Genomic DNA, 27663 nt, shown 5'->3' on the forward strand with positions numbered 1-27663 from the left:
ACACAGAGTATAAAGATGTAATCTTCTGACACCAATACCTGAAAGGGGTGGGGACAGAGCTGTAAAGGAGGAGAGGTTTTGCATTTTATTGACATTAAACTGGCATAAATTCAGATTTGAATGTTATAACTTTAGGATGTTACACATAATCCCCACAGTAACCACAAAGAAGACAGCTATAGAATTTACACAAAGAGAAATGAGAAATTTCTACATTTCCCTACAAAGTTCATCTAAACACCAAAGTAAGACAGTGATGTGGGAAACGAGGGACAGAAAAAGCTATAAAGCATATAGAAAACAGGGCACTTGGGTGGCTCAGTCGTTAAGCGGCTGTCTTCGGCTCAGGTCATGATCCCAGGGTCCTGGGATTGAGGCCCACATCGGGCTCCCTGCTCGGTGGGAAGCCTGCTTCTCCCTCTCCTGCTCCCCCCTGCTTGTGTTCCCTCTCTCTGTGTCCTTGTCAAATAAATAAATAAAATATTTTTTAAAAGCATATAGAAAACAAATAGCAAAATGACAGAAGTCTCTCCTCATTGGTAATTACTTTAAATGTATAGGAATTAAAGTCTCCAAAGACAGAGACATGTGTAATTGATAAAAACACATAATCCAACTATATACTGTCTGTAGGAGGCTCACTTTCTGGGGCACCTGGGTGGCTCAGTGGGTTAAGCCTCTGCCTTTGGCTTAGGTCATGATCCCAGGATCCTGGGATTGGGCCCGGAGTCAGGCTCTCTGCTCGGCGGGGAGCCTGCTTCCCCCTTTCTCTCTGCCAAATTGTGATCTCTCTCTCCCTCTGTCAAGCAAATAGATAAAATCTTAAAAAAAAAAAAAAAAGAGGCTCACTTTTTTTTTTTTAAGTTTTATTTAAATTCTAGGTAACATACAGTGTTAGGTTAGTTTCAGAGGTACAATACAGTGATTCATCAATTCCTGGGAATCCTCAAGTCTGTAAGAGGCTCGCTTCAAATCCAAAGGCACAAATAGCTTGAAAGTGAAAGGATGAATAAATGTATTCCGTGCAAATAGAACCGGAAAGAGACCAGGAGTAGCTATACTGGACAAAATAGATTTTAAATAGAAAAAGAGGTGTTTATAATTTAAGAAGTCCTTTTGATTATAGCCACCATTGGGAAAAAAAACAAACAAACAACTTTTTAAAGAGTTTACGAAAGACCGAGAAGGACATGATCTGTTAATAAAAGGCTTGCTGCAGCAAGAATATATAAATTATAAACACTTATGCACCTAATGACAGACCCTGAAATATATGAAGCAACAACTGGCAGAACTATGAGGAGAAAACATCTCTACAACCTTAGCTGCCGATTTCAATGCCCCACTTGCAACGGCAGGCAGAGCAGCCACACAGATATAAATAAGGAGACGACACAGCAAACAGACTAGATCTAACAGGCACATATGGAACGGTCTACCCCAAACCAGAATACACATCCTTCTCAAGCACACAGGGGACATTTTCCAGGACAGACTCGAGGTTAGGCCACAAAGTCAGTCTCCATGGATTTGAAAAGGTGGACGTCCTACAAAATGTCTTTTCTGACCACAGGGAGATGAAGTTAGAAATCTACAACAGAAGGAAAACTGGAACAGTCACAAAATTGTGGGAATTATACAACAGACGTTTAAGCAACCAGTGGATCAAAGAAGAAATCACAAGGGAAATGAGAAAATACTTAGAGACAAATGAAAACAAAAACACAATATATCCAACGTTACGGGAGACAGCAAAAGCAGGACCCAGGGGGATATTTATAGTCATAAACACTTACATAAAAAAAAAATCTCAAATCAACAACATAACTTCACAACTTACAGAATTCTAAAAAGAACAAACAACCCACCACTCGTAGAGGGAAAGAAATAATAAAGATTAGAGCAGAGATCAGTAAGAGAACAAAAGAACAGTCAAGAAAATCAATGAAACTGAGTCGCTTTGAAAAGGTCACCTAAATTGACAAGTATTTAGCTAGAGTGACTAAGAAAGAAAGAGTGAAGATGTAAATTACTAAAATCAGAAATGAAAGTTGAGATATTTCTACTCATTCTCCAGGAAGATCATAAGAGACCACTAGGCACAGCAAATTGAATATGAACAAGGAATATACCAACAACTTGAAAAACTGTTGGTTCACAAGCTCTTAGGGAGTTTCTAAAATTGGCCCCATTTTCAGAGGGCAGGGAGAGGCCTGAGAAAGAGGCCACTGCAGTCTGACAGGTAACAGGTGTAGTAAGCCAGGGAACTTACATACTTACTGGGGACTTACTGTCTTGGGCAACTGTGAGATGAGTAGATCTCCACACCTACCGGCCACATTTTACAAGTTTCTATAGAAGGCTTAACTGCATTCAGTCACATCTGTCAGTCTGAAAGCCACATCATTATCTCAAGGCTCTGTCCTTGGAGCAGCCACTGGGAGCAGAGAAGGCAAGTAGAACCCATAATTCAAGTACAGGGGAGGTGCTGAGGAGTCTCCAATTGCTGGGGTCCCTCCCACGGGCCAGCCAGGGGTCATGTCTTCTGGATGACCTTCCCCAACAATAACCTAAATAAAATGATAAAATGGACAATTCCTGGAAACACAAAATCTAACAGCACTGAAATGTGAGATATAGAAAATTTCAGTGGATCCGTAACTACCGAGGAGATTAAATCAATAATTAAAAATCTCCCAACAAAGAAAAGTCTGGACCCGATGGCATCACCAGTCAATTCTACCAAACATTCAAAGAAGAATCAATACCAGTCCTTCTCAAAGTTTAAGAGGAGAGGAGGGAAGAAGAGGAAACACTTCCTAACTCGTGCTATCAGGCCAGCATTAATTACCCTATACTAAAGCCCGACAAAGGCACTACAGGAAAACTATCCACAGTGCTCTATCCATGGTTGCAAGTGGTGTATTGAAATCTACATACCTCTTATGAGCATTAGTGCAAAAATCTTCGTCAAAACACTAGCCAACCAAATTGAGCAGCCTGTTTAGAGAATTATAAGCCATGACCCAGGGGGATTTATTCCTAGGATGCAAAGATGTTTCAACATAGCAACATTAACCTGTATAATATCTCACGTGAGCAAAACGAAAAACAAACCAAAAAACACATGATCATCTCAGCTGATCTTTGGACTGAATCATACCACCAGTCTGCCTGGGTCTCCAGCTTGCAGATGACAGGCTGTGGGACTCCTGGGTCTTCATGGCTGCATAAGCCAATTCCTGTAATAAATCTCCTCTTCATGTCTATCTATACTAATCCATATGTCTGTATCTGACCTAGATCTATGTATCCTACTGCCTCTTTTCCCCTGGAGAACCCTAATACAACATCCATTGATTATCATTTCCCTTAAGAAAATTTCCTCATTCTTTCTATGTTGAGTAACTTTGGATTTTTATCCTGGAATTCTGAGTATTATGTTATGAAACTCTGGGTCTGTGGCTAGTTTCAGACCCGAAGTTGTGATCCGCCTCCTTTGAGCAATGATTCTAAAACAAGTTCCTTTTTAAGAACCTTTGCAGTACTGTTTTGATCCATGTGTGCGCACTACCCAGAGGCCAGTTTGGGATCTTAGTCATGGTCTGCACTGGGGGCTGGTAAACTACAGCCTGTGGATTGTTTTTGTGATCGCCTAGGAGATAAAACTGGTTTTTGTATTTGTAGGAGAGAGAGAGGGGAAGGAAGAGAGAAGGAAGAAAGGAAAGATGGAGTATGTGACACAGAGCGTATGTTACCCACGAAGCCTAAAATGTGTACTGTCTGGCCCTTTACAGAGGAAAGGTCCATTCTGATCTCCATTCTGATCTCCTTTCTCAAAGCCTTTGCTAGGCTGTTTAGTTCAACGCACACACAACTCAAGCCTTGGGACTTTGTGCACACATTTAAAGAATCCTTTTTCCCAGCTCCGTTCTCCCCATGACACCCACCCCCTCAACCACTGTCTAAATCTCCAAGACCCCTCCCCCCCCTTTCCTGGTTCTCTCACTAGAAAGCCAGGGTCTTAGTCTCTCTGTGCTATCCGGCACTCCCTACAGATGGGTCCATCTCTGCAAGAAGGGGCAACAGAAAAAAAGAATATGGGGGTTCTTTGCCCTCTTCAATGACAGGTGTCACTCTCTGACCAGAGAGAAATGTTTAGGTGCCTGTGGGATGGCAGAGGCCATCATGAACAAAGGGGAAAACAAATTGGGCTTTCCTGCTCTGTCCTCTGTCCTGCAAAATACATTCTTGATTCTCTGATCAGAAAGACAGGGTTTTTTTCCTTAGAGCTTCTTCTGTTTTCACCTCCTTCATGGTGCCAGGGTTTGAGATGTGCTAGAGTTTAATGGAGAAATAGGGAGAAAAACCAGCCAACCAACCAACCAACCAACCAACCAGGAAACTCAGTTATTTCACTCTTTGATTTCCCTCCCCAATCCACTTTCTCTGATTTACTTCTCAGAGTCCTCAGATCGTTGCTCTATGTATCGTGTCCAGGTGTTTTAGTTGTAATCAATGGGAAAGTAGGACAGGATGTGCCTTAAACTATCTTCGTGGGTTCCAGAAGTCCAACAGTTGGGTTCTGTAGAGCGATCTTGTTAAGCACTCATTAATTCTAATAAGTTGCTTACAAATTTTAAAAACTTATAAATGCAAAATATTTTATTTTTTAAGATTTTGTTTATTTATTTGACAGAGACAGTGACAGAGGAAACACAAGCAGGGGAGGAGGGAGAGAGAGAAGCAGACTCCCCACTGAGTAGGGAGCCCGATGCGGGGCTCCATCCCAGGACCCCGAGATCATGAACTGAGCCGAAGGCAGACGCTTAACAACTGAGCCACCCAGGGGCCCCAAAATGCAAAATAATTTCATCTGTGAATAATGGCAATTTACTTCCTCCAATCTCTGTATCATTTTCTTGCCTTACTGTAGAGGTTGGCAAACTTCTTCTGTAAAGGCCAGATAGTTCTTATTCTAGACTTTGCAGACCACATGGTTTCTGTTCCAACTACTCAGCTCTTCGATTGTAGCGTGAAAGCAGCTATAGACAATATATAAATGAATGGGCATGGATGTGTTCCAATAAAATTGTCTGTACACAAACAGGTGGGGCGAAGCACTTCGAGAATGACAGAGTAAGGACTTCCAAAAATATTCTCCTTTGTAAAAGCAATGAGCATGCTGGCAAAAGTCAGAATCAACTTTTTCATGACTTTGGAAATTAACCAAAGGCTTGCAAAAACATGGTGAGTGTTTATTTTTAATTAATTTATTCAAAAAGATGTATTTATTTATTTTTAGAGAGAGAGAGCGGGTGGGCACAGGGGAGTGGCAGAGGGAGAAGGAGAGAGGGTCCCAAGCAGACTCCGCCCTGAGTGCAGAGCCCCACACCAGGCTTGAGCCCAGGACCCTGAGATCATGACCCGAGGTGAAACCAAGAGTCAGCAGCTTAACCAACTGTGCCACCCAGATGCCCTGGGAGTGTGTACCTTTTAAAAAATATGGCAGAATCACGGTGAGAACAGCAAGTTTTGTGATGTTTTGACTTGCCCTATTTCCATTTCCTTCTCCCCACCTCCACTGTAAACTTGAAAAATGATAGTCTCACAACTGCAGTGGCCAGGACAGCCAGCAGCCCTGCAGCCACTAGAAGGTAAACAGGTTTGGAGCATCAAAAAAAAAAAAAAAAAAAAAAGCCATACCCAGGGAATTGTCACTAATTGACTTGTCTGGCAATTCCCTGAAAAGCTCCATTTCCAGGACTGTCTTTATTTGACCTGCCTTAAAGGTTGCTCTGTGCAAACAGCTCTAGCTCCAGAGCATTTGCCAAAACTAATTAGGTGCAAGTGTTTAACACTGTAGCTGCCTGAAGTGGCAGTATCCATTGGGGTTAAAGAGAGAATAAATAAAAACTGGAGAAGGAGATGTCCACAGGGGGCTTCGAAGGCTCCAGCACGTCCCTGGGACTCTAGAAGGCCACACATACGGGCATAGCTGTGCACACATCCAGGAAAGACTTCTGAAAGCTTGGACATCTCACCTCTGGCTGACCTTGAGGCTCTGCACAAGCAGGAAGTGAAGGCTAGGACAGAGTTGTCAAGCTCCTCGCTAGAGCACTGAAGGCATGCCCCAGCACACAGGCAGAGCCCCTCAGCAAGGGCTGGGTGACCAATTTAAGGGATTTAAGGAAATCTCTAGCCAATCTGTCGCTGACCACTAAGCCAACTGTGTAGAAATTTCAGTGGCTAAACACCGCAAAGAACACAGACTTTACAGAATTAATCCAGGCAAGTTACTAATGAAACCAGCAGCAGCAGCAGCAGCAGCAGCGAGAGCAAATCACAGTAACAACCAACCCCCAGGAAGTGGAGATCTGATTCCAGATTTGTGACATTCTATTAAATGCCCAATTTTCAACAAAAATTCATGAGCCATGCCAAGAAATAAGACAGTATGGCCCAGTTACAGGACCCTGTCCCCAAAGGAGCCCAAACACTGAACGTATCAAAGACTTTAAATACACTATTATAAATATGTGCAAAAGAAATTAAAGGAAGAACATCAGTAACCAAACAGACATTGATAGGGCTCACAACAATATCCTGGGCACAATGCGGGCGAGGCTTGACCAATTAGACCTGCAGGGACATTCTGTGCAGAGGAGTCTCTGAGCGGTTTCCTCACCAAAAGCTTCCTGATTCCTGCTGCGTTTGTGGCCGTCTTACTGCCTGTTTTTCTCAATCCACTCTCCCGTGTTCCTGATGATTCGCTCTTCGAGATTTTCCCAGTGAATTCTTTCTCTGCTTTAGCCAGCCATGCAGAGTGGGTTCTGAATGCCCAAACCCCAACTGATACCCTGATTTCTTTCTTCCTCCCTTCAAGATTTTAAGTAAGTAATTTCTAAGCCCGGTGTGGCTCCAGTCACCACCCGAGACCGAGACTCACATGCTCTACCAAGTAAGCCAGCCAGATGTATTAGTTTCCACTTAATGTTACCTCTTAGACATGTTTTCATGCCATTAAATATTTTTCAAAATATTAATTTAATAGGTGCCCAGTATTTCCTATTTATGTAATTTATTTAGCCATACCCTAGAGTTTGGGTGAATTACAAATTTATGTTCTTACAATAAATATTGTGTTCACATTTTAGCTTTGACCATCTCCTTAAAATATGTTAGAAGTGGGGGTTCTACATTAATGATATGAACATTTTTAAAGCTCTATGGCATAAACCCTGTTGTTCCTTAGAAATTTTCTATCAATTTGCACCTTCATGGTTTAAAAAGCTCAATTTCTGTCTATTCAGTAAGATTGAATATTATGATTTTAAACAATTTTTGATAACCTGATGGAGAAATTCTTGTTGGTGTTTTAATGAGCATTTCTTTACTAGTGAAGCTCAGTATTTTAAAATATGTCATATTTGTGTTTCCTTTTGTACATTTCTCATTGACTACTTTTCTACTGGAATGTTCATTGTATTTATTTGTTATTGCTTTTTATATATTAGAGGTGTTAACCCTTTGAATCATACTCATTGCAACTGTTATCCTGTTTATAGGGCAACCTAAACATTCCATTAAATGGCTTTTTAAAAACATAAAGATATTTAAAATATTATGTATTAAATTTTCTTATTTTTTCCCCACTGTTTTTTTGTTTAGAAGGACTTTACTCAACGACAGATCAAATATTTGGCTATAGTTTCTTCAAGTTTTTAATGATTTCCTTTTTTATTTTAATTCTTTGGGTCCTCTGGAATTCATATCAGAGTATGGTGTGAAGTAAGGAGCTAATTTTATTTCTTTCTGAATAGCTAAGCAAATGTCCCAGCATCATTTATCGAATAATCTGTTCTTCCCCCACAGATCTGCAATGCCACCTCAGTAAGCTGAGATGCGGGGATCACCATGGCAACGGGGCTGCGTTCAAAGCATTTGTTCTCACAGAGTGGAGGGCTGGTGCCCAGCAGGGCTCAGCCTGGCCTCCCTGCACGTCTTCCCTAATTAAGATGCACCTTTTGGTTCTGAGTCTTCAAAAAAACTCTCCCTTTGTAAACCACCATACAGAAGGAAAATTAAGGCCAAGGCCCTGGGCGCCCCATCTGTGAAGAGCCGGGCCTGCCAGAATGGCTGGAGCAGAGGACCAGGTAGGCAGCGGGGTGAGAAAGCGGACCATGACTTGGTCCTGAGAACCTGGAGGCACATACATCATCAAGGCCCCAAAGAGGCTGGGGACAGGATGGTCACATTCAAGAACGCAGTGCTCACTTGACACAAAGCAGAGACTGAGCTTTTGGTCCAGCAAGAGCTGGTGCCCCTAACAGGCGGGAAAGCCACACTTCCATGCTGTCCGGGGTTCCTAGCCTTAGGTCTCTGGGGTCCTCCTTCCTCATCAGGTATCCGTGTCCAGCCTGGCAGCGATGAGACTTCAGCCCGGGCTCATTTGCCAAGGAGGGGGTGTCCTACCTCTGGGGAGGCCCCGGGAGCCTGCATACTGGTGGCGTGGTGGAGGCTGCCAGCCTTAAGCACCCACTACCCCCTCCTTCTCCCTGATGACCCAGGTATGAGGTCTGCCAGAGCCCCGGCCTGTGGGGTCTTTCCTCATGCCCCGCCTACCCATCTTAACCAGTGACAGGGCAGTCTGGGGGGTGCTTTGGTGAAGAACCAGGTCCGCCCACTCATGCCCCAGCTCCTGGTGACTGTCCCTCCTCTCTGTTGCCACCATTCAGGCCTCATGACCTTTGGCTGGAGGGCCGCTTCCTAACAGGTGTCCCACAGTGTCTGTCCCTGCTGGAAACTTCTGTGGCAGCCCATTACCATCAGGACAAATCTCCTTTCCTAATCTGACCCTGTCTTCCCTCCTCCCACATCTGCCCCAGCCTCTTTCTGGAAACTTCCCTGTGCTTCTCACACTTCCCTTCTCCTCACACAGATAGGCCTTTGCATGTGCTGCCCCCTCCTCCACCTGGCTAACTCTTACTCAGTCTTGCAGGTGCCTCAGCTGTGTTCCCTCCTTGAGAGGATGCTCCTCCCTCCAGCTGGGCCGAGCGCTCCTCCCTGGGGTCCCCCACTGTCCTCACTGCCCTCCTCGATTTCTAGAAGGTGGGGACTGGCCTGCTTCAGTCTATGAACTGATCCATCGATGGGACTGGGCCAGGGGGCAGGATGGGCCAGGTATGGGGCCATCCTCTAGCCCTACCCAAGGGTGCAAGGCTGAGGAGTGGTGCTGGCTGCTGAGCCACACTTTTTCCTGGTTCCCTGGCCCTCAATGAGGCCATGTCTCCCCCCCCAGGAATAGAGCAAGACAGGGTGCCCTTCCAGGGTAGAGGTGGTTGCATTTCCGGCACCCCACGGGAGCCAGGCCCAGGCAGAGCCCAGGATCGTTCACAGTTGCAAGTTAGTAAATGGGGGGCAGGGGCTATGGACAGACTGCAGCTGACCCCTTGGATCGACAAATCTTAGATAGGATGCAGCCTTGCGGGCTCCTGCCATGAAGCCTGGGGAGGGGGCAGTGTTTGGCAGAAACCATTGGGCAAGAGAACCCAATCCCCACAGTGTCCCCATGGGAGGCCAGAGAGGGTATGGCCCCTCAGCAGCATGCAGAAACTAGGAGCCATGTCAGAACTGGGACTTGAGGTTCCAGGTCCCTTCTGTTCTGAGCCACACAGGCGAGCTCTGGGTGAAGGGGGGCTTCTTGGCAGCTTTCACCCCAACCCCCTGAGTCCTCAGCAGCTCAGATAAGGCCCTCTCCCAGAGTGGCCCCTGCAGTAAAAGACATTAGGGGCACCTGGGTGGCTCAGTTGTTTAAAAACGAGTCTGCCTTCAGCCCAGGTCATGATCTCGGGTTCCTGAGATCAAGCCCCACATTGGGCTCCCTGCTCAACAGGGAGTCTGCTTCTCCCTCTCCCTCCGCCCCTAACCCCACTTGAGCTTGCTCTCTTGCTCTCAAATAAACAAATAAATAAGAAAAAGCCTTCAAACCAAATCAGGGAGCATCCTTTGGATGTGGGCCCTGACATCTTCGATCAAAGCTTCCCGTTTTTGCTGTGGCTGCGTTTCAGGTGGGCTCAGGTGTTTGACCCTTGGAGGATTCCAAAGCAACCCTGGGACAGCCAGAGACCCCAGGCTAGGCATGGCCACCAGGGGCAGCCCTGGTCATTTACCCTGAGGGCTGTACCAACAGCAGCCTGTCCTCTGTAAGCCAGTACTCGAGAAAGGCCAGGAGCTCTGTGCCAGGTGAGGGCAGGGCAGCTCTGCTTTGGTGGGGACCAGACCTGAGGGTTGGCATTCTACCACATCCACAGGAGCCTGATATCCCTGGGGTCTTGTGGTGTCAGGAGTCTTGTAAAGAGAGAGGACAGTGATGGGCAGACAGGGAGACAGCTTCTATCCCCAGCTCGAGCAGAATCCTCAAAGATCAAACCTCATGGTTTGGTGGAAGTTTCTAGAATATGCCAATCCTACAGAAAGGTTTGCAGAGCTGCCAGGGACCTTACAGGGCATCGTAGTTGTTAAGAATAGTGCAGGCTCCTGCGTAGCCCTAAAGAGAAATGAAGCACAAACACATCCACAACATGAATGAAACTGGAATATCATTACACTGGGTCAAAGAAACCAGAAGCAAAAGATCACACAGCGTAGGATTTCAGGATGTCAAATGTCCAGAATGGGCAAATTCATAGATAGCCGGTCAGTGGTTGCCTAGGGGTGGGAGGAATGGGGGGCACTGGGGAATGGCTTGAGTTGTAATACAGGGTTTCTTTTGGGGTGATGACAATATCCTAAAATCGATTGCACGACTCTGAATACACCAAAAGCACCTGAATTAGACACCCAAAATGGGTGAGTTGAATGGTATGTGAATTATAGCTCAATAGTAATAACAGGGGCACCTGGGTGGCTCAGTGGGATAAGCCTCTGCCTTCGGCTCGGGTCATGATCCCAAGGTCCTAGGATCAAGCCCCACATCGGGCTCTCTGCTCAGCAGGGAGCCTACTTCCCTCTCTGTCTGCCTCTCTGCCTACTTGTGATCTCTGTCAGATAAATAAATAAAATGTTTTAATAATAATAATAAAAAGCTCAGTTACGGAACAGGGAGTGTAAGCTGCAGGGTCAGACGGCAGATTCAAATCCTGACCTGGGCAACCGCAGCCAAGTCACTTAACCTCCTGCCCGCATTTGCTCCCTTGCGAAATGAAGGGTGACGAAGCCGCCGGGTTGCCTGAGTCCATCCCTATGACTGTTGGGACAGCGCCTGACACAGGGGAGGTGTCTGCCCCAGGGAGGGAGTTCAGCTCTCTGACGTGGTGGAAGACGGAGCCCCAGGCGGTTAAATGACGGGCCCAAGGGGCCCAAGGTCACTGTCATAATAGCCTCCAAACTGTATGTCCCAAGTCCTCAACCCTAGAACGTCTGCATGTGACCTTATTGGGAAAAGGGTCTTTGAGGCTATAATTACGGCAAGGATCTTGAGACTCAGATTGCCAGATTACCCAGATGGGCCCTGCATCCAATGACAAATCCTTATAAGAGATCCAGGGAATAAGGACGGGGCAGCCACCAGCCGAGAGATGCCCAGAGCCACTGGAAGCTGGAAAGGAAAAGGAACGGATTCTCCCTGAGAGCCTGCCATGGGAGCACAGCCCTGCCGACACCTACATTTTGGCCTCTAGCCTCCAGAACTGTGACAGGATACATCACTGGCCGTCTGTTACGGCAGCCCCAGGAGCATGAACAGTGACCCAGCCCGCAGTGTCAGAGCAAAGACTTGTGACTCCACTTACCATTAGGGACCTATTGGTGGCATCTCTCTGCGAATAAAATAAGAGCTTCAATCCCAGATAACTCGAGGAGTCTGGAAGCTGCTTCTGTGAGCCTTCTTTACAGACGGGAACATGGAGACCCCGCTGTCTACTTGCCCATGCCACACAGCCATCAACAAGGAGGGAGGCGAGGCTGGAACATGTGAGCCCTGCTGTCTCCTTCGGGGCACACCGGCTCATTAGATTTACCAGCCCCTGCCTGAAAAAGTATTTAATTTGCCTTTTACAATGCACCGATTGCAAGTTAATTAACTGGCAATTGAAAGTTATAGGTGACATTAGAATTTATTAATAACATTGGAAATAAATCTCCGTGGAATTCAAGTAATTGAAAGTCTCATGAAATTCTCTTTTTTATGATCCATAAAACAGGTCTAGGAGAGAGGTGTTCCAGAAACCTCAGGGGGTGGTTGGGATTGCAGGTGTGGGGTAATTGGGTGGGAGGAGGCTGCTGTTCTGACCTGGGCCCACGTTGGACGCTCGCCTGCCCCCTGTGCACCACCTGGGTCACTGCCTTCTAGGGTCTGGGAAGGAGCCATTCTCCCTTTGGAAATGTCCTGTGACTCACGGCAGTGATCCGAGCAGGGCACTGGGGGCACAAATGCGACTCGCCCACAAGAGGTCATAAGCCTAGTGGGTAAGACAGAGCCGCTAGGGCTGGGGCCCAGATCCTGAGTCAAGCAGTTCCTACCCATCTGTGCCCATGGTGCGCCTATGCTAATGTTCCCTCATTAACCCCTGGGTGGCCTGCAGGGGTGGGAGCTCCCTTCCCTCCCACTCCTCCTCCCTGGGCTGATGCTCTTGAGGCCCTCCCCCAGGGGGCTGGGGGGAGAAGGGGGCAGCCACAGGGCCTGGAGGCCCTGCAATGACACCCTGGCAGGGGGCTCTGGGTGGACTGCTTCTCCATTACACTGGTACCTATAAGCAGAGTGAGGAGGCGCAGGTGGGAGTTTCCACCCACAGCCCAAAGACACGCAGGATACCAGACAGAAGTGAAGGCCGGAGAGGCCCAACTGGTCTCGTTAGGCTGCAGGAATCAGAGCAGGGAATGCGTCTGAAGCTGAGAGCCCTGCTGCCCCTGGGGCTCTAAGCGCCAGGCGACGCCCCCTCCAACCTGCCCTCTTCCCCGCACCAATCCCGCAAGCACCCGGGGCCCCCCACGTGGCTGGGGAGCCAGCACCCCCAGGCCAGACAGAGAAGAGGCCAGCCAAGGAGAGATGCTACCGCCCCATGCTGGGCTGGTGCCGCCATCGTCAGGGGGATGGGACCCTAGTGACAGGGCCAAGTTCCAGAGCCCAGGCTGGGGGCAGGGAACAGGGCAGCCCCTGCAGATTCCTGCGCAAGGAGGCCGCGCAGGCAGGCTTGCGTTTCAGTAAGAGCGTTTTCTGGGCCAGATGGAAGGAAGGGGGCACACTGACCTCGAGAACCAGTTGTGACAGCCGGTCCCCTGTGGGCCAGCTTCCTTCCTCCAGCACTTGAGGTCCTCCGAGATCTGGCACGTGGCAGCCGCTTCGGTCCTCCAGTGAGCGTTCCTTCTGTCGCCCCCCACCCACCCAACCACGAATCTTTCCCGCTCCTTGTCCGGCCCCGGCCCTTCCTCACACCTGCCCCTCCTGGCACTGCCCTGCTTCAGTCTCCCGGTTAATGGGCACGCCCCTCTGCCCTCCGGAGCCACGACAGCCTCGAGCCCGGCCTCCCCAAGTCTCAGGCCTGTCCTGAAACTCTGCTTCACTACCAAGCGCTGTGTGACCTGGAGCGAGCCGCCCCACTTCTCGGGGACGTCGCGGACACGCCACAAAATGGGAAAGGAGGCTCCGACGCTGAAGGCAGGTGACATACGCTCATGTCTGGCGCAGTGCCGGGCCTCATCTTTAAGAAGGACCAGCCTGTGGCCGCCAACCTCGGGAAACGCCGTCCCGAAGCCTCGACGCCGTCCAACACATTTCAGAAGGGTCGCATCCACCCTCCGCCTCCTACCGGAAGCTGCTTCCCTCCCGCACTTCCGCTTCCGGCGGCCCTGGCGCGCCTGGGCATCCGGTCCCGCCCCCCCGCGCTGGGGGCTGGCTGCCCACTCTGCCTTCTACGGTGGCAGGGTCCCGGGCCGGGGTGCAGACGAAGTCTTCCCGTGCATCTAAATACTGAAAAGTTACACGTCGAGATAACCCACTTAAATAAAAGGCGCTCTGTGCTCGCACTTTGAAGATATCCTTTACAAGGCCTGGGAAGGCCCGGTTGACTCCGGGATTCTGACCTCCCAGGGCTGTGCTCTGGAACCGGGCGGCCCCGGGGAGAGCCAGCCCCTCGTCCTCGGAAGCCCCACCTCCCTGCTCGCGGCTGTCCTGCACCCAGAGGCCTCGGGCGCACGTGCGGGCAAAGCGACAGCCCCCGTCGAAGAACGCAGGTGTCGGCGGGGAAGCGGCCCTCCCTTGAGGCGTGCTTGGGGAGAGGCCCACACGGAGCCTAAGCTGACGGCCCCGGAGCAGCACTTTTCAGTGTCCAGGGCAAAGCGGGCAAAGCAGACAGTCTCGTGAGGCTGGTCCCGCACAGGTCTGGGAGAAGGAGATGCCTTCTGCCCAGCCTCCCTGAAGAGTGGATAGCCCGGCTTGTCATTCAGTCCCATGGGGACCCTGGAGGCTGCCCTGTACTCTGGCTGAGGCTTCACCCAACACAGGGGGTTGCTCGGGGCCAGGGATGAGGGGTCGTGAGCTGAGAGCGTGGTCTATAGAAAGAGAAAGGGGCTCAGCCCTCCAGGGGAGGCAGCCCTCATGGCCAGGCCTGGCCCGGCCTCCTGCACTTGTGTGTACACTCTGGGCACAACGGCATCTTGTACAAGGGGTCCCTGATGATCTGCCCCCACTCCAAGCCTTTGCTAAGGCTGTTCCCCCTGCCTCCACTGCCCTTTCCCATCTAGCCAACTCCCACTGACCCCCGAAGACCCTTTTCCCCTCCGTGGCCCCTCCCCGGACCCCTGATAGATTAGCCGCCACCTCCATCGTGTTGCTGTAGCGTGCAGCCGTGTCCCATGCTATGTGTGCGGCACTGTCCTCATATCTGACCACCCCATCCCTCGATGTGACTCTTTCAGAGCCGACCTCCCTCCGCACCTGCATCTTTGTGGCCAGGAGCCAGGCTGGCCAGGCCTCCCCACCAGCCACCGCCACAGGACACCAGAGCCCCAGTGGGGAGAGCACCTTTATTGTCAGAGCATTCTAGACTTCCCACTGGCCTCTGACTGCCGCCCCTCGGCCCCCAAGCCAGTCCCGCATCACACAGGGCAGGGGGAGCTGACCGGGGCCTGGCCACAACCTCCCAAGAGCCCCAAGGACACTGGGGACAGATGGCTCCAGTCCTGAGGGGAGACATGACCTGGGGTGGCACCAAAACCTCCGAGCCTGCTACTGAGACTGGGTCCTGGCCCAGCAAGAGAGGAGCACCAGGGCCAGGCTGGGTCACAGGGGAGCCCATGGCCCAAGGCCTGTGGTCTGAGCTGCTCTGGGATCCCCAGACCCAGGTGTCTGCTGTGGAGTCTGCCTGGGCCCACAGCCCTGAAGGGGCAGCATCTTTCCAACGGGGCCTGGGACGCGGGCAGCTTTCTTGTCTCTAGCTGGTCAAGGGGACGTGGGACTTGCCATGTGACCCAGAAATGGCCAGCCCTAGAGATTCCCAGACAGGGCAGAGCTACCAGCGATGGCCTCCTCGGGGCGCACCGGCCCAGTAACTACTTCCTCCTCTCGACTCATGGGCTGGAGGGCCCTGCTGGGCTGGCTGGGTCCAGAGGCCAGGAGGCAGCAGTGGGAGATGCCTGTTTGGTAGGAAGGCCCCTGCCACCCCAGTGCTCCTCTTTCAATATCCCCAAGTCCTGGGTTTATTCAGGGTGTCCCTGGCGCTGCCAGACCCTGCAGCAGACCCCAAGCCCAGGGACGGGGATTGAGGAAGAAGACCCAGGACCCTGCCTTCCTTCCCTGCTGGCTGGTCCAGCCTCCCCCACAGCCCTGTGCCCAGCCTGAGTTTCTCTGCAAAGACAGGAAGCTGGCAGGGTAGAGCGTTAAGGATCCAGGAGGCCTGGGTTCAAATCCTGTCCCAGCTGTCCCTGGTCCCGTGGCCTCGGCAGGTTATTCATACTCTCTAGGCCTCCATCCTCCCAGGGAAAGTGGGGATATCAAGCCTACCTCCTAAGGGTTAAATGAGACAATGCAGGGAAAGCTCCTTGGACAGGCCCAGACTCAGTAAATGATGAGTATTAGGGTTATTCTCGTGCCCCGCCCAGACCCCCCAGACCCCGTCTCCTGCAGAAGGTGAGGGTGGGGAGGGCAGGGACCAGGAAAGGGCCCTGCCAAGAGTGCTGGGGCCCTCTGGACCCTGCCTCTGGAGCTGCCATCTGTCCCCAAGCCCCCCACCCCAGACCCCAGGAGCCAGTGTCTCTTGCGATCGTCCGTGCCTGGAGCTCAGGCCCCCTTGGTGGGTCCTCAGGAGCCAGCAGGGCCACACGGACCTCAGGGCCGGGTCTCCGGCGGGGCTGGGGCTTGTCCTGGAGAGCTGGCCTCTTACTTGCCACCGCTGGCCCGGCCGGCGCTCCTCTGCCCAGGGTCAGGGCCGAGCAGGGCAGCGAGGGCGCTGTCAGGCGGGGAGCCGCCCCGCTTCATCTTCAGGCTGGCTCTCAGGGCAGCGTCTTGGCCAGAACCCCCGTCGGGGGAGGCCAGGGGATCTGGAAGGACAGCAGGAGGGCCGGCTCACGCAGGGCCTCGGGAGCCTTCAAAGGCCCCCTTTGCTTCGGGCGCCCCGACGGCGAGGGAAGCCCAGTGCCCAGCGAGGACAGGGCAAGGCCACAGAAGGCTCCCTGGGCATGTGGGCACCTGTCACTCATGCGTTCGCTCGCTCACCCAGCAACCAGTGCTGACCTGGCAACCGATGTGGACCCCGCCCGGGCTCCCCGCGCTGCATGCCAGGGAGAGATGCGGAAAGCCCACCCCCATCAGGGAGCACAAGGCTCTGAAGAGCACCGTGGGGTGAGAGGAGGGTGCCTTCCGAGGGAGAGACCCTAGAGCAGGTCCTGAAGTGGGAGCTGGTGGTCAGTGGGCAGAGGGTCTGGCCTGAGCAAAGGCGTGGAGGTGGGGGGCGGGAGGGAGGTCCTGAGAGAACTATGTGGTGGCTCCAAGTCACTGGGCACCCGGCCATGCTGGGCAGCGGCTTGGGACCTGATGTGCCTGGACATCAGTCACGGGCAGTAGGGGGCCACGGAAGGTCCTTGAGTAGGGGAGGCACAAGGTAGGGTCCGCTTGGGGTTTGGAGAAGACCGACTGGCAGCCAAGTGGAGGTCATCGAGTCAGGCAGACCAGAGGTAGGGGCAGCTGCCCTGAGGGCAGCAAGGGGGTGTGGAGGCCGGGGCAGAGGGGATTCCCAACTCTACGGCCAGCTGCAGGTCCGGCTGGCTCCAGGCCCTGGTCACCACTCACCATGGATCCCAATCATGTGTTCCAGGATGAGGACTCTCTCCGCCAGGATCTTCAGGGCCTCCCGCAGCTGCTGCACCCCCTCACCCTGAGGGGTGGGGGAGGAAGCGGCCAGGGTCAGGGCCGGCCACAGAGACAGGCCACGTCCTCTCAGCCCTCCCTATTCCTGACTCTGTCCCTTTGTCCCCATCCTCTAAGTAACACAGCCATGCCAAGTTGGATACCCACATGGCAGGCCTGGGGTCTGAAGCCTTGTTTGCAGACAAGAAAGCTGCAGCACAGAGAGGGTATCCAGGGTCCTGGGGTCACACAGCCTGGCTTCACACGCAGACCTGTCCCCCGCACGTCACGGTTTTTCCTGCTCCCATGGCTGCCTGGCTGCTTCCCCTGGGCAGAGCCCTGCTTTCTGGAAAATACCCTACCAAGGGCAGAGACCCTAGCACAGGTGGGGGCATTTTTCTGGTCTCCTGAGAGCTCTCCAGGTGTGGCCACTCCCGGAAGAGAGACTAAAGGGAGAGCCACCGTCTCTAGAGCGTTGGCACAAGTGCACCGTTATGAGGGTCTGACCCACACATGGGCAGAGGACCTGGTGCACCGAGACCCATCAAGGAGCTGGTTTATTGAGAAGACAGATGTCAAGGCCACTTGAAAAGGGACTTGATGGTAAGGGACTCAGGCCCCGCCCTGAAGTCAGTCCCAGAACGGGCCTCTTGCAGGCATAACACGACAGCTCTATCCTGATGTTCGGATCGATCTAGTTTGAAATAACACAAAAGGATGGGCCCCCGGGGTGGCTCCAACAGTGAAGCGTCTGACTCTTGATCTCAGATTAGGTCTTGATCTCAGGGTCGTGAGTTCAAGTCCTGAGATGGGCTCCACACTAGGGATGGAACCCACTTTAAAAAAAAAAAGCAAAATAAAAAAAAGAAAGCAAAAAGTGTCCTATAGTTTAAGGAGAGAGGTCTTCCCCCCAGGGAAGCAAAGGCCACAAGAAGCCACACTGGGGGTAGTGTCTGGGATGGGGGTCCAGAGCCCCAGCCCAGCCCCAAGCCCCTGAGCCCCGGCAAAGAGTGACATCCTAAGCACTGTTTCTGTCTCCCTTTGCAAGTCTGCGAATCTCCCTGCGACTCTGGGCCCATGCCTGTAGCACATCTTTCTCCTGCTGCCTCCTGTGCCCACCATAGCTGCTCTGGCTCTAGCCTCCCCACTCCATCCCAGCCCACCTCCCCAGTTACCCCCAGGGTGGCTCATCAGAGAACCCTAGATGCCCACTGTGGCTGGCCACTCCCTGAGCTCTGACACACCCTGGGGATTCTTGCTGTCAGCCTGCAAGTTCTCCTCTGCCAGCCCCACTGCCCTCACCCCCTTTACCCATCACCTAAGTCTCTAGAATCCCTCCTCCTCCCAGAAGACAGCGGGTCCCCACGGCCATGCCCGTATTCCATCTGTGTCCCCTCCCCACCCCACTGTGCCCCTGCCTGCTCCCATCCTCACTCCCTGCCCCCCCATTCCCTCCCACATCCACCAGCCCTCGGTCTACGTCCCCACGTGTCCTTCAGTCCACCAGCGCAGTGACGCTGGGGGCACTGCCACGGACCAGGCACCGCACATGGGGGATTCCTGTCCCTGGAGAGGGACTTGGCAGCTGTAGCCTCCTTAAATAAGGGGTTCTCCCCGGCAGTGTCTCCCCTCTCCTCCAGCCCCGGGCCAGTTCCCTATCTGCACGCTAAGCTGCAATCATTATGTCACTCACCAGCCTCCCCCGCCGGGCAGGGACCCCCCTTCACCCCGTGGCCTGGCGCCCTATGTGAGGCTGAGGGGTGTCCGCGCAGACCTGCCGGGCACCCGCCCTCCCACTGGGACGCAGCCAAGGGGGCAGGAGGGGAGCTTGGCCCCCAGAACCGGTTACCTCTGCAGCAGCTTTGTCCTCTTCGTGCCCCTTCCCGCCAGGCTCGCCCTAGGAAGAAAACCCTGCAGTCAACAATCTGTGTGTGGGGGCGTGTAGTGGGGCCACCTCTGTGCTTCTCGCACAGATCGCGGGGGCCAGAGGGTGGGAGGGCAGGCTGGGCAGGCAGAGCCTGGGGACAGGGGTGCTGGGGCCCAGAGCTGGACAGCTGCCTCCACGGGCACCGCTGCCCTGGGGTGGGCAGAGCAGGGGAGCACCTGAAGCCCCAGGCATCCGTGCATGGCCCCCGTGTGGGTTGGCTTGGGGGCTTCACTGTGCTTGAGGCCTGACACCCCACAAGCTCAGGTCTCAGCTCGGCCAGGGACCAAGTCCCTGTTTCTCTCTGCTTCCACCTCTAAAACAAGGCCAGCAATACCGGCCTCACACTAACCCCCACATTGTATGCAGTGTGACCTTCAGCAGGTTACCTGACCTCTCTGTGCCTCTGTGTTCTCCTCTCTAAAACGGGGTAACACCGCCTACCTCCCAGGAGGATTCAGACTAAATAAATCAATACTTACAATGAGCTCTGACGGGAGCCTGGTGCCCGAAATTCTGGACTCAGCATTGTTACCAGACAGAAGCCAGGACGTGCCATGGCTTTGGAGGCTAACACTGCTGGGTTTACTTGGCTCCATCATTGCCTCGCTGTGTGATCTTGGGCAAGTCACTTAACCTCTCTGAGCCTTAGCTGCCAGTTTTCCAAAAAATGGGGAAAATAAAGTCCTGGCTTGCTGGGTCATAACTAAGCTTAAACTCACTGTGGGCAAAAAGCACAGCCCCTCCCAGCACATGGGAGGTGCTCGGCAAAGCTCCGTCCCTCCTCCCAGGCTCTCTGCCCCTAACTTAGACCTGGGCACCGAGGAGGCGCCTGCCTCCTTGGCCCTGCAGGCAGGAGTGGGGATTCATAAATTCTTACTTCCAAGGAGGGAAATTTGAGGCCAGCTGTCTGGGCCTCTACTTCTGGGAGGTTCAGAGGAGGGAGGGCCTCCGCAGGCCACATAGCATGCTAACTCGAGGGTCTGAGCTCCCCAGAAGACCGGAGGACATGCATCCAATCCCCTACCAGGAGGCTAATTTAGTCGTTGCTCACACTCCCAGTGAGGGGCTCCCCACTTTCCAAGGGCACCCCTTTACCAGCTCGGGCAGCTGGGATCACAGGAAGGCTTCCCCTTCTCTGGGCAGGGTAGAATCAGGCCACGTTAGGGGTGGCTGTGGGGCTGAGCCCAGGCCAGGCCGGGACAGAGCTCCCGCCCCACCTATCCGGTGCCCTGGGCTTGCACCAAAGCCCACCACCCTAGGAACAGCCCAGCGGCACAGCCCCCCACTTACAGCCGGTCCCGTCACACCCCGCTCTCCGGCCAGGCCCTGCAGAAAGGCAGAGAAAGCAGATGAGGCCTTGCCTGCCCCCCTAATGCCTCTGTCTCCCCCTCAGCCGCCCCGCCCCAGGACGGGAGGAGGACAGAGTGGAGGAGATGGGACGGCGCCTCCTGGGCCACCCTCCACTAGCTCCTCCCTGAGCCTGGGCAGGGACCTCAGTCTTCTCAGCTGAGAAATAGGCCATTACGGTTGTCACACAGAGCCTGCACAGATGGCAAAGCCCGCAGGCTCCCCCCCCCACAAAGGGCCCCCCCAGAGAATGAATGATGGGGGTCCCACTCAAGGCCTCTCATCCATGCTGAAATCTAGCCGGAAGGCTCCCCAGAGCCCAGACCCACGTGTCCAGCCACCGTCCCACTTTCCCACCTGCCCACAGGGGGACGCCCCACTCCACTTCCCCTGAGAATCCTGGGTACCCCCAAACCTGCTGCATTCTGCAACCACCTCCCGGGAGATAGCTCCCTGTCCTCCCAGCGGCTCCCACACACGCCCGGGAGATAACCTTCCTTTCCTTCTCTTGCCAAATCTGTTCCATCCGCCAGACCCATCACACCCACTTTCTAAACCTGTCCCTTCCCTTTGTGGCTTCCTGTACAACCACCTGAATGTAAGTCACCTTCTCTCTCTCCCCCTCACGCTTCCTTGGTCTCCCTGCCCCACTGCTCCCCCACCTTCAGCCTTCCGTTCTCCCACAGCAGCCCCAGCCCGAGCGTGAGGGGCCTCTTAAAGATGGAAATCAGATCATGGGCTCTCCTTCCGGGAGACTCAGAGTCCCCTTTCTCTGTGACAGAAAACCACAATCTGCCCCTCCGGTCAGACCCTGCCCCCACCTCATCTCACATCTCATTCTCCTTCCCTCAGTCTGTCCTGGGCTTTCTTCTACCCCAGGGCCTTTGCACTCGCTCTTCTGGCTGCCAGGATTGTCCTTTCTTGGCATCTTTGCACAGCTGCTCCTTCTGGTTCGTTAGGTCCCAGCTGAAGTGTCACCTCTGCATGTGTGTCATGCCCTGAGTCCCTTCCCTCTCCCCCAAGGGCCCAAGACCCTGCTAAGAGACATCCTGACAGGATAAGGCAATCCCCAAGCACCCACCACATTCTTGGTGAGGGCTGGACAAAGCCCGAGAGGGGCCCCACCCCTGCCCGTTCTCCTGCTGTGTGACTCTGGGCAGGTGACTGATCCCCTCTGAGCCCCCCCTTCCCCATCACGGCTGGGATACCATGATAACGTTATCTCGGAAAGCCGCTGGCACAAACAGGTGGGGAAGGGTTCTGAATCTCATCGTTCCTAACTCTCCCTATGCCTGTGGGCTGGGGCAGCTGAAGGCATCTGGTGACAACATGTGGGTAACTCTTGGTGACGAGGGCTATAGGCTGGGGTGGACATTCTGTGATCTGTATGTCCTCTGGAGGCACCTGGCCTCTCTGGGTCTCAGTGAGCTCATCTCTGAGATGGGAAGGGTGCCCACGCCTCCCTGGGATGGCGGTGGGCAGCACAGGGCTGAAGCTGCTGATGAGATCCGGGTCCTGCCCGAGCCAAGTGGCCAAGGGGCCAGCTGGGCCGCCCCTTCCCGAGCAGCTCAGGCTGGGAAAGAAGGCTGGCTCTTCCTTCCCAGGGAGACAAGTCCTCCTCCCCTGCCAGAAATGGGAAAGCCCTTACCTGCGATCCAGGGACACCTGGGGGTCCTGGGGGACCGTGTGGTCCAGGGGGACCTGTGGACAGAGTCACAGATGATCACCTGGGGCCAGCCCCCTGCCTGCCTTATCTTGCAACCCACTCTTCCCCCAGAGCCTCATCCATGGGGCCACCCTGCGCCGCCCCCCCCCAGCCAGCCAGTCTCCCAGCAAATCTCTCTCAGGGCTGCCCCTTGTCCGGGGGGACCCTCCTGGGTCCCTACCCCTCCAAGGCTATCCTTCTTGCCTGAGCTACTATAACAGCGTCCTGACCATCCACGCTCGCGGCCACCCAAAGCCACCTTCAGTTGGGGCCCTTCCGGGGTTCCTGAAGCTCTCAGCCGGGCCCCCTCCCCCCACATGCCCCCAGCTACCCTCCTGGAAAGCTCCTTGGCCTCTGCGCTTGTGAAAGGGCTGTTCCTTCCTTCTGGAGCTTCTCCATCCCCTCCACAGCCCAACTAATTCTTTCCTACTGGTCTCAGGCTGAGCATCACCTCCTCCAGAAAGCCTTCCGGCACTTACCCCACCCCTGCTCTAGTCCGGTCCCCTCACCTCTGTGGGGCATTTGCTCAAATGCTACCTTTTAAAAGAGGCCTGGAAACTAGAGCCCTGTGCCACATAGGGAGCAGTGACTACGTGAAAGGGGTAAATGAATAATGGGGGGACAAGGCACCCACATACTTGGTGAGCAGGGCTGGCCCCTGCCCCGCACTCCCCTTCTCTCCCCTCCAGCAAGGGTCCCTGGAGGGTGGGGATCAGGCCAGGCCCAGGATCCAGCCCCTTAGAACCCCAGGACCATCCCCTGCCCCAGGGCCCCTGGTTTCTGCCAAAAGGCCCCGCACCTGCCCTACCAGCCCCTGGCGCCAGCCCTGTGCTCACCCGGTGCGTCCCCCTGGACCTGGGCCTCCACGTACCCTGGCGCAACCCCCACTCAGGCCCACAAGGGGGCAGCCCCGAGTGGCTTCATGCAGGCAGCAGGCAGAAACATTTGGGGCTCCTGTGTCTAGTCCCACCAGGGTGCTGTCCTCCAGAAACAAGGGACCTTGCCCAATCCCCAGTATCCTGCCAAGGCCATGGTTCCCCAGCCGGGAACACAAGGCCCCTTGGCGCAGGCCAAGCCCAGAGCAGGTGCCCCATGCAGACCAGGCTGTGCAACTGCCCTCTGCACTTACCTGGAGGGCCAGGGGGGCCCCGGGGCCCCGGGACGCCAGCCAGCACTGTGTCCACGGCAGCCGAGGCCAGCTGTGAGTCTCTGTCTGCAGGCAGAGCAGTCGCCTGTGACCCGGTGGGCAAGGCCAGGTGCAGGACCTGAGCTTCCCCAGGGCCAGGACAGGCACCCCCGACTCCACTGGGCCTCACAGCAGCCCTGGCAAGCACACACTCTTGCTCCCGCAGAGCTCAGGTCGAAGGGCAGGGGAAGCCCAGAGGGGTTCATATAACGCACAAACTCCTTCCAGAGTATTCCAGCCCTTCACAGTCTGTCCCTGCCCTACTTACCTCCCCAGTTCCCCGGCCAGAACTCTCCTCCCCTTCCCCCCACTCCACTCTACAGGCCCTTTCTTGATGCACCTGACAGGCTCACTCCAGTGGGGCCTCCTCCTCCAGGAAGGCCTCCCTGCCAGTCCTTTGAGCTGCAAGGCCCTGGGCTGCCTCTATAGTGCCCATTACTCAGCCTGGGGCACGGGTGGGGTCCCTTATTGACCCAGTTCCTGCTATTTGGGTCTCTCCAAGGCAAGCCCCCTGTGACTTCGTCCTGCCCGAACCCCAGAGCCAGACCCAGAGAAGCCAGGCCAGGAAATGCCTGGGATGGGAGTGGCTACCCCTGCCCTTCCCTTCACACCCGGAAGCCGAGACCACACTTCCAGGGGCTCACAGCAGATGGGGACCCAGTAGGGCATCCCCACTCCTTCCCAGGCACACACCCGGCACTCCCTCAGGGACCCCAAAAGCTGGTGAGGAGGGTCCCATCTGAGGAGGGCTCTGAGGGCTCTGGATGGCAGGCAGTGCCTGAGGCATCGTGACCAGGGCAGGCTGGAGCCCTGGGATGGCTCCCTGTGGCCCTGGGGCGTGTGCAGCCGAGCCCTGCTCTCTCTCTGAGTCTTCAATGAGTCCCCACTTGCTCCAGAAGGCTCTGCTCTCACAGGCTGGGCCCCTGCACCCACTGGGGGCAGCCCAGGACCCCCATTCTGCTCAAGAATGAGTCCCTCCCTTCCACCAGAGCAACTCTACTGGGAGTATTAACTGCCCCCACTCTACAAGTGGGGAAACTGAGGCTCAGACAGGGACAGAAGCACCAGCAGGAGGGGGCCAGAGTTTCTCTGACCCAGACAAAGAGGTCCCTGTCCCCCACGGTGCTTGGGATGTCATCCAACCCTGTCACCCGCTTCTTAAAACCCTCCCCCGGTTCCCCGGGGCACTTAACCAGAGGATACCCCTTTGGTGGCCCCCCCACCCTCCGGGCCTCCCTGCTCCCGCCCACCCCACTGGGTAGGCAGGTGTGTCTGGGTTCAGAAACCCCAGACTTTGGCCCCGGAGGGCTGGAGTCTGTTTTCCTCACGGCTGTGCCCCCAGTGACACAAACCATGTGACGACACATAGTAGGTGCTCAACCAACACTTGTCACACAATCCAAGGTCAGGGGATTCGTGAGGGGATGTGCTCCCGCCACCAAGTGGGGAAACTGAGGCTGGCCACACAACAGAGTGACATTGGGGAGGGGGTCAGGACCCCAGGGGCAGGAGCTGGGCACCAAGGCAGGGACAGGCCAGGCTGGAGGCTAAGGACCCTTCCACCACCCCACCACCCCCAGCACAGCCCTGCTCCCAGGCCGCTGCCCAGCTCCCTAAGGGTCTGCTTCCCCAGGGTCTCTCGGCCGGGAGTACTCACCGCCCTTGTCCGTCGGCGGCTGCAGGGAGTAGAGGACCCCTTGAGGGCTGTTTGGAGGGAAGCCCGGGCTGCCTGCTGGGCCGGGGGGGCCGGGGGGCCCGGGGCGCCCCGTCTCTCCAGGAAGCCCGCGGGGCCCTGGTGGCCCCAAGTGGCCTGCAGTGGGAAAAGAGGAACCCCGTGAGGGCCGGGCCTGGCGACGGACACCGCAGATGGCAAGCAGGTCAGCAGTGGCTGCCAGACTAGCCTCCCTGGGGGGGCTGTCCTGGGATGTGAGTGAACGTGGCTTTCCCTTCGGGCCTGGGGAGCACTGGGGCTGCTGGGTGGGAGGTGAGGGAGGTAGGCTGGCTCCCTCCAGGGGCCTCAGCTCTGGGGTTGGGGCACCGAGAGTGCCAGACAACCCGGGCCAGCCCTACACCTACCGTCACAGGACCTGTATCTTCCCTGCAAGACCCAGGAGGAGATGGGGGGGGGGGGGGGGCTCTGGAGGGGTTTAAATGGCTAAGAAGGGTCCCCAGGCCTCAGCTGTCCCACACCCCTTGCCTGTACCCCCCAACTCCCAGAGCCTTTTGTTCTTCCTGCAGCCCAGGGTCAGACCAGACCCTAAAACCTTTGGGATGGGGTGGCAGTGATGGGGGGTGGCAGTGGGGAGGAAGTGAGCCCAGAGCCCCCCAGGATAGCAGTCACTGACCCCAGCAAGATCAGGGCTTATGGGATGCCTCACCTGCTCAGATAGGGGAGGAACCCCAGCCCCGTCCCCCAGCGGACAAAGTCAGATCCGGGGGTCCTTACCAGGAGGCCCTGCTGGGCCCTTCTCTCCTGCCTGGCCCCGGTCACCTTTGGAGCCTGGGGGACCTGCAGGCCCTGGCGGTCCCGTCTGCCCCGGAGGCCCTGGGGAGAGAATGAGATGAGTTCTGAGGACGTTGGGGGCCAAGCCACCAGGCCTGACCCCCTGGGCCATTTCCCAGGAGCAGAGACCTCATTACAGTCTAAGAACCACTGTTGTACCTATTAACTCCTACGATCTCAGCAGCTACTTGTGTTCCCATTTCACAGGTGGGGAAACTGAGGCTCAGGAAGGTGTGGTCCCTTGTTCAAGGACCCAGAGCCAGGCTGCTGCTGGGTTAGGCCCCTTCCTCCAGAGTCCTACTGTCTCCCCGCTCAGGGTTGGGAACAGTGCCTATGGTAAAGAGCTCCCCAGTGAGGCCTCCTTGGAGACCCCAGGAAATCCTGCTCTCAGATTCCAGGGCGCACCCTGGGGTCACCATTTGTTGGGTTTGTGTTCCACCTGGTGGCCATTTCTTGGAACTGCACTTCTCCTTGCACAGAGAAAGTGACCCGGGAGACCCAGCACCCACCCCAGGCTCCCCCACAGGGCATTTGGGTCCTGGGTCTTCCTCCTCCTCAGTTCCAGAAGAAGGATTTGGAAGAAGGCAGGCAGGGGCAGCTGCCTGGGTATGAAACCCTGGGAAGTGGGCCAGGGACCCAGAATGAGATGTTCCCCCCAACGCGTGAGTTCCCTCCTCCCCCCAAAGCCTCCAGCCCCCCGCCCCCACAGAAAATCACAGAGTGTCTGCTCCCCCCAGGACTGGCCACTGGGTGCTCCCACTGCTGGGGGCTGTGCCCTCCCTGCTCTGCTCCCTCTCCCGACTGGACAAGCAGAAGAGGTGAGGAGGGGACAGGGTGTGAGCTCAGAGCGGAGTCTGGAAGCTGAGGGCTCAGCTGTGAGAGAGGCCAGGGAGGGAGAGTGTCCCCTGCACAGGGCTCTCGTGGGGCCAAGAATTATCGAGACCATAGGCTCCTGGATCACGGGCTGACCCCAGGGGTCATTTCTCCAATCCTTGCTGGAACCCCAAGCATTACAAACTTACTGGAATGATTAGAGAGCATTTCTGTGCAGCTGAAGGTGATACAAAAGTATTTATGAACTAGCACAGCACGGACCAGAAGGTGGTGGGAGGCAGAAAGCTCCTGGTAAAACTGAGCCAGAAGGCTGGGGCTGGGCTGGGGGCCTGAGCGCAGGTTGGCTTCAGGGCAGGGCAGGAGGACACACACCCAACTGAGGGACAACGTGGAAGGGTAAGGCCCTGTAACAGTCCGGATGGGGTCTGCGGGTGCAGAGCTCCAGCCAATGGTTTCCAAGGGGAGGCTGAAGCCCCAGTGGCCAGAGCTTCTATGTTTCTAAGAGAAGTTTCTAGAACTCCTGATTTTCTTTCGAAAGCCTACAGTTTTGAAATGTTAGCTCCGTTTTTCAACGCTTGATCCCAAGGGCCTCTGGGGCAGGTCTCACTCACCAGCTGGGCCCGTGGGCCTTCTCCTTCGGGGCCCTGGGTGGGCGAGGGGGATGGCATCTGGGAGGAAGTCCTCATTCCAGGGTGGGACGGTGCTCGGGGGGACCGGCAGGTCATTGCCCGGGCCTGCGGGCTGCTCTGCGGCTTCCAGCAGGAGAACCTGGGCCGGGAAAGGGCAGAGGGTCAGGACCCGGGGCAGGCCAGAGACCGCT

General features: G+C 55.1%; 1 protein-coding gene across 2 annotated transcripts in view; it reads right to left on the bottom strand.

Moving 5' to 3' along the window:
* Window positions 1-15630: 15630 nt before the first annotated feature.
* COL26A1 (collagen type XXVI alpha 1 chain) overlaps window positions 15631-27663 on the bottom strand; it is a 123865-nt gene continuing 111832 nt past the window's right edge. For both annotated transcript variants that reach the window (XM_032872508.1, XM_032872507.1), the window contains exons 5-13: window positions 27455-27611; window positions 25953-26051; window positions 25164-25316; window positions 23450-23533; window positions 22264-22316; window positions 20559-20594; window positions 19191-19238; window positions 17285-17369; window positions 15631-16536 (exon numbers count right to left, since the gene is read on the bottom strand). In XM_032872508.1, the coding sequence (XP_032728399.1) occupies window positions 16376-16536; window positions 17285-17369; window positions 19191-19238; window positions 20559-20594; window positions 22264-22316; window positions 23450-23533; window positions 25164-25316; window positions 25953-26051; window positions 27455-27611 (876 nt within the window). In that variant the 3' untranslated portion in view covers window positions 15631-16375. The remainder of the gene's footprint in view (window positions 16537-17284; window positions 17370-19190; window positions 19239-20558; window positions 20595-22263; window positions 22317-23449; window positions 23534-25163; window positions 25317-25952; window positions 26052-27454; window positions 27612-27663) is intronic.

Source organism: Lontra canadensis, unplaced genomic scaffold (assembly GCF_010015895.1).
Source record: "Lontra canadensis isolate GAN:19392208 unplaced genomic scaffold, GSC_riverotter_1.0 scaffold45, whole genome shotgun sequence".
NCBI classification, from domain to species: domain Eukaryota; kingdom Metazoa; phylum Chordata; class Mammalia; order Carnivora; family Mustelidae; genus Lontra; species Lontra canadensis.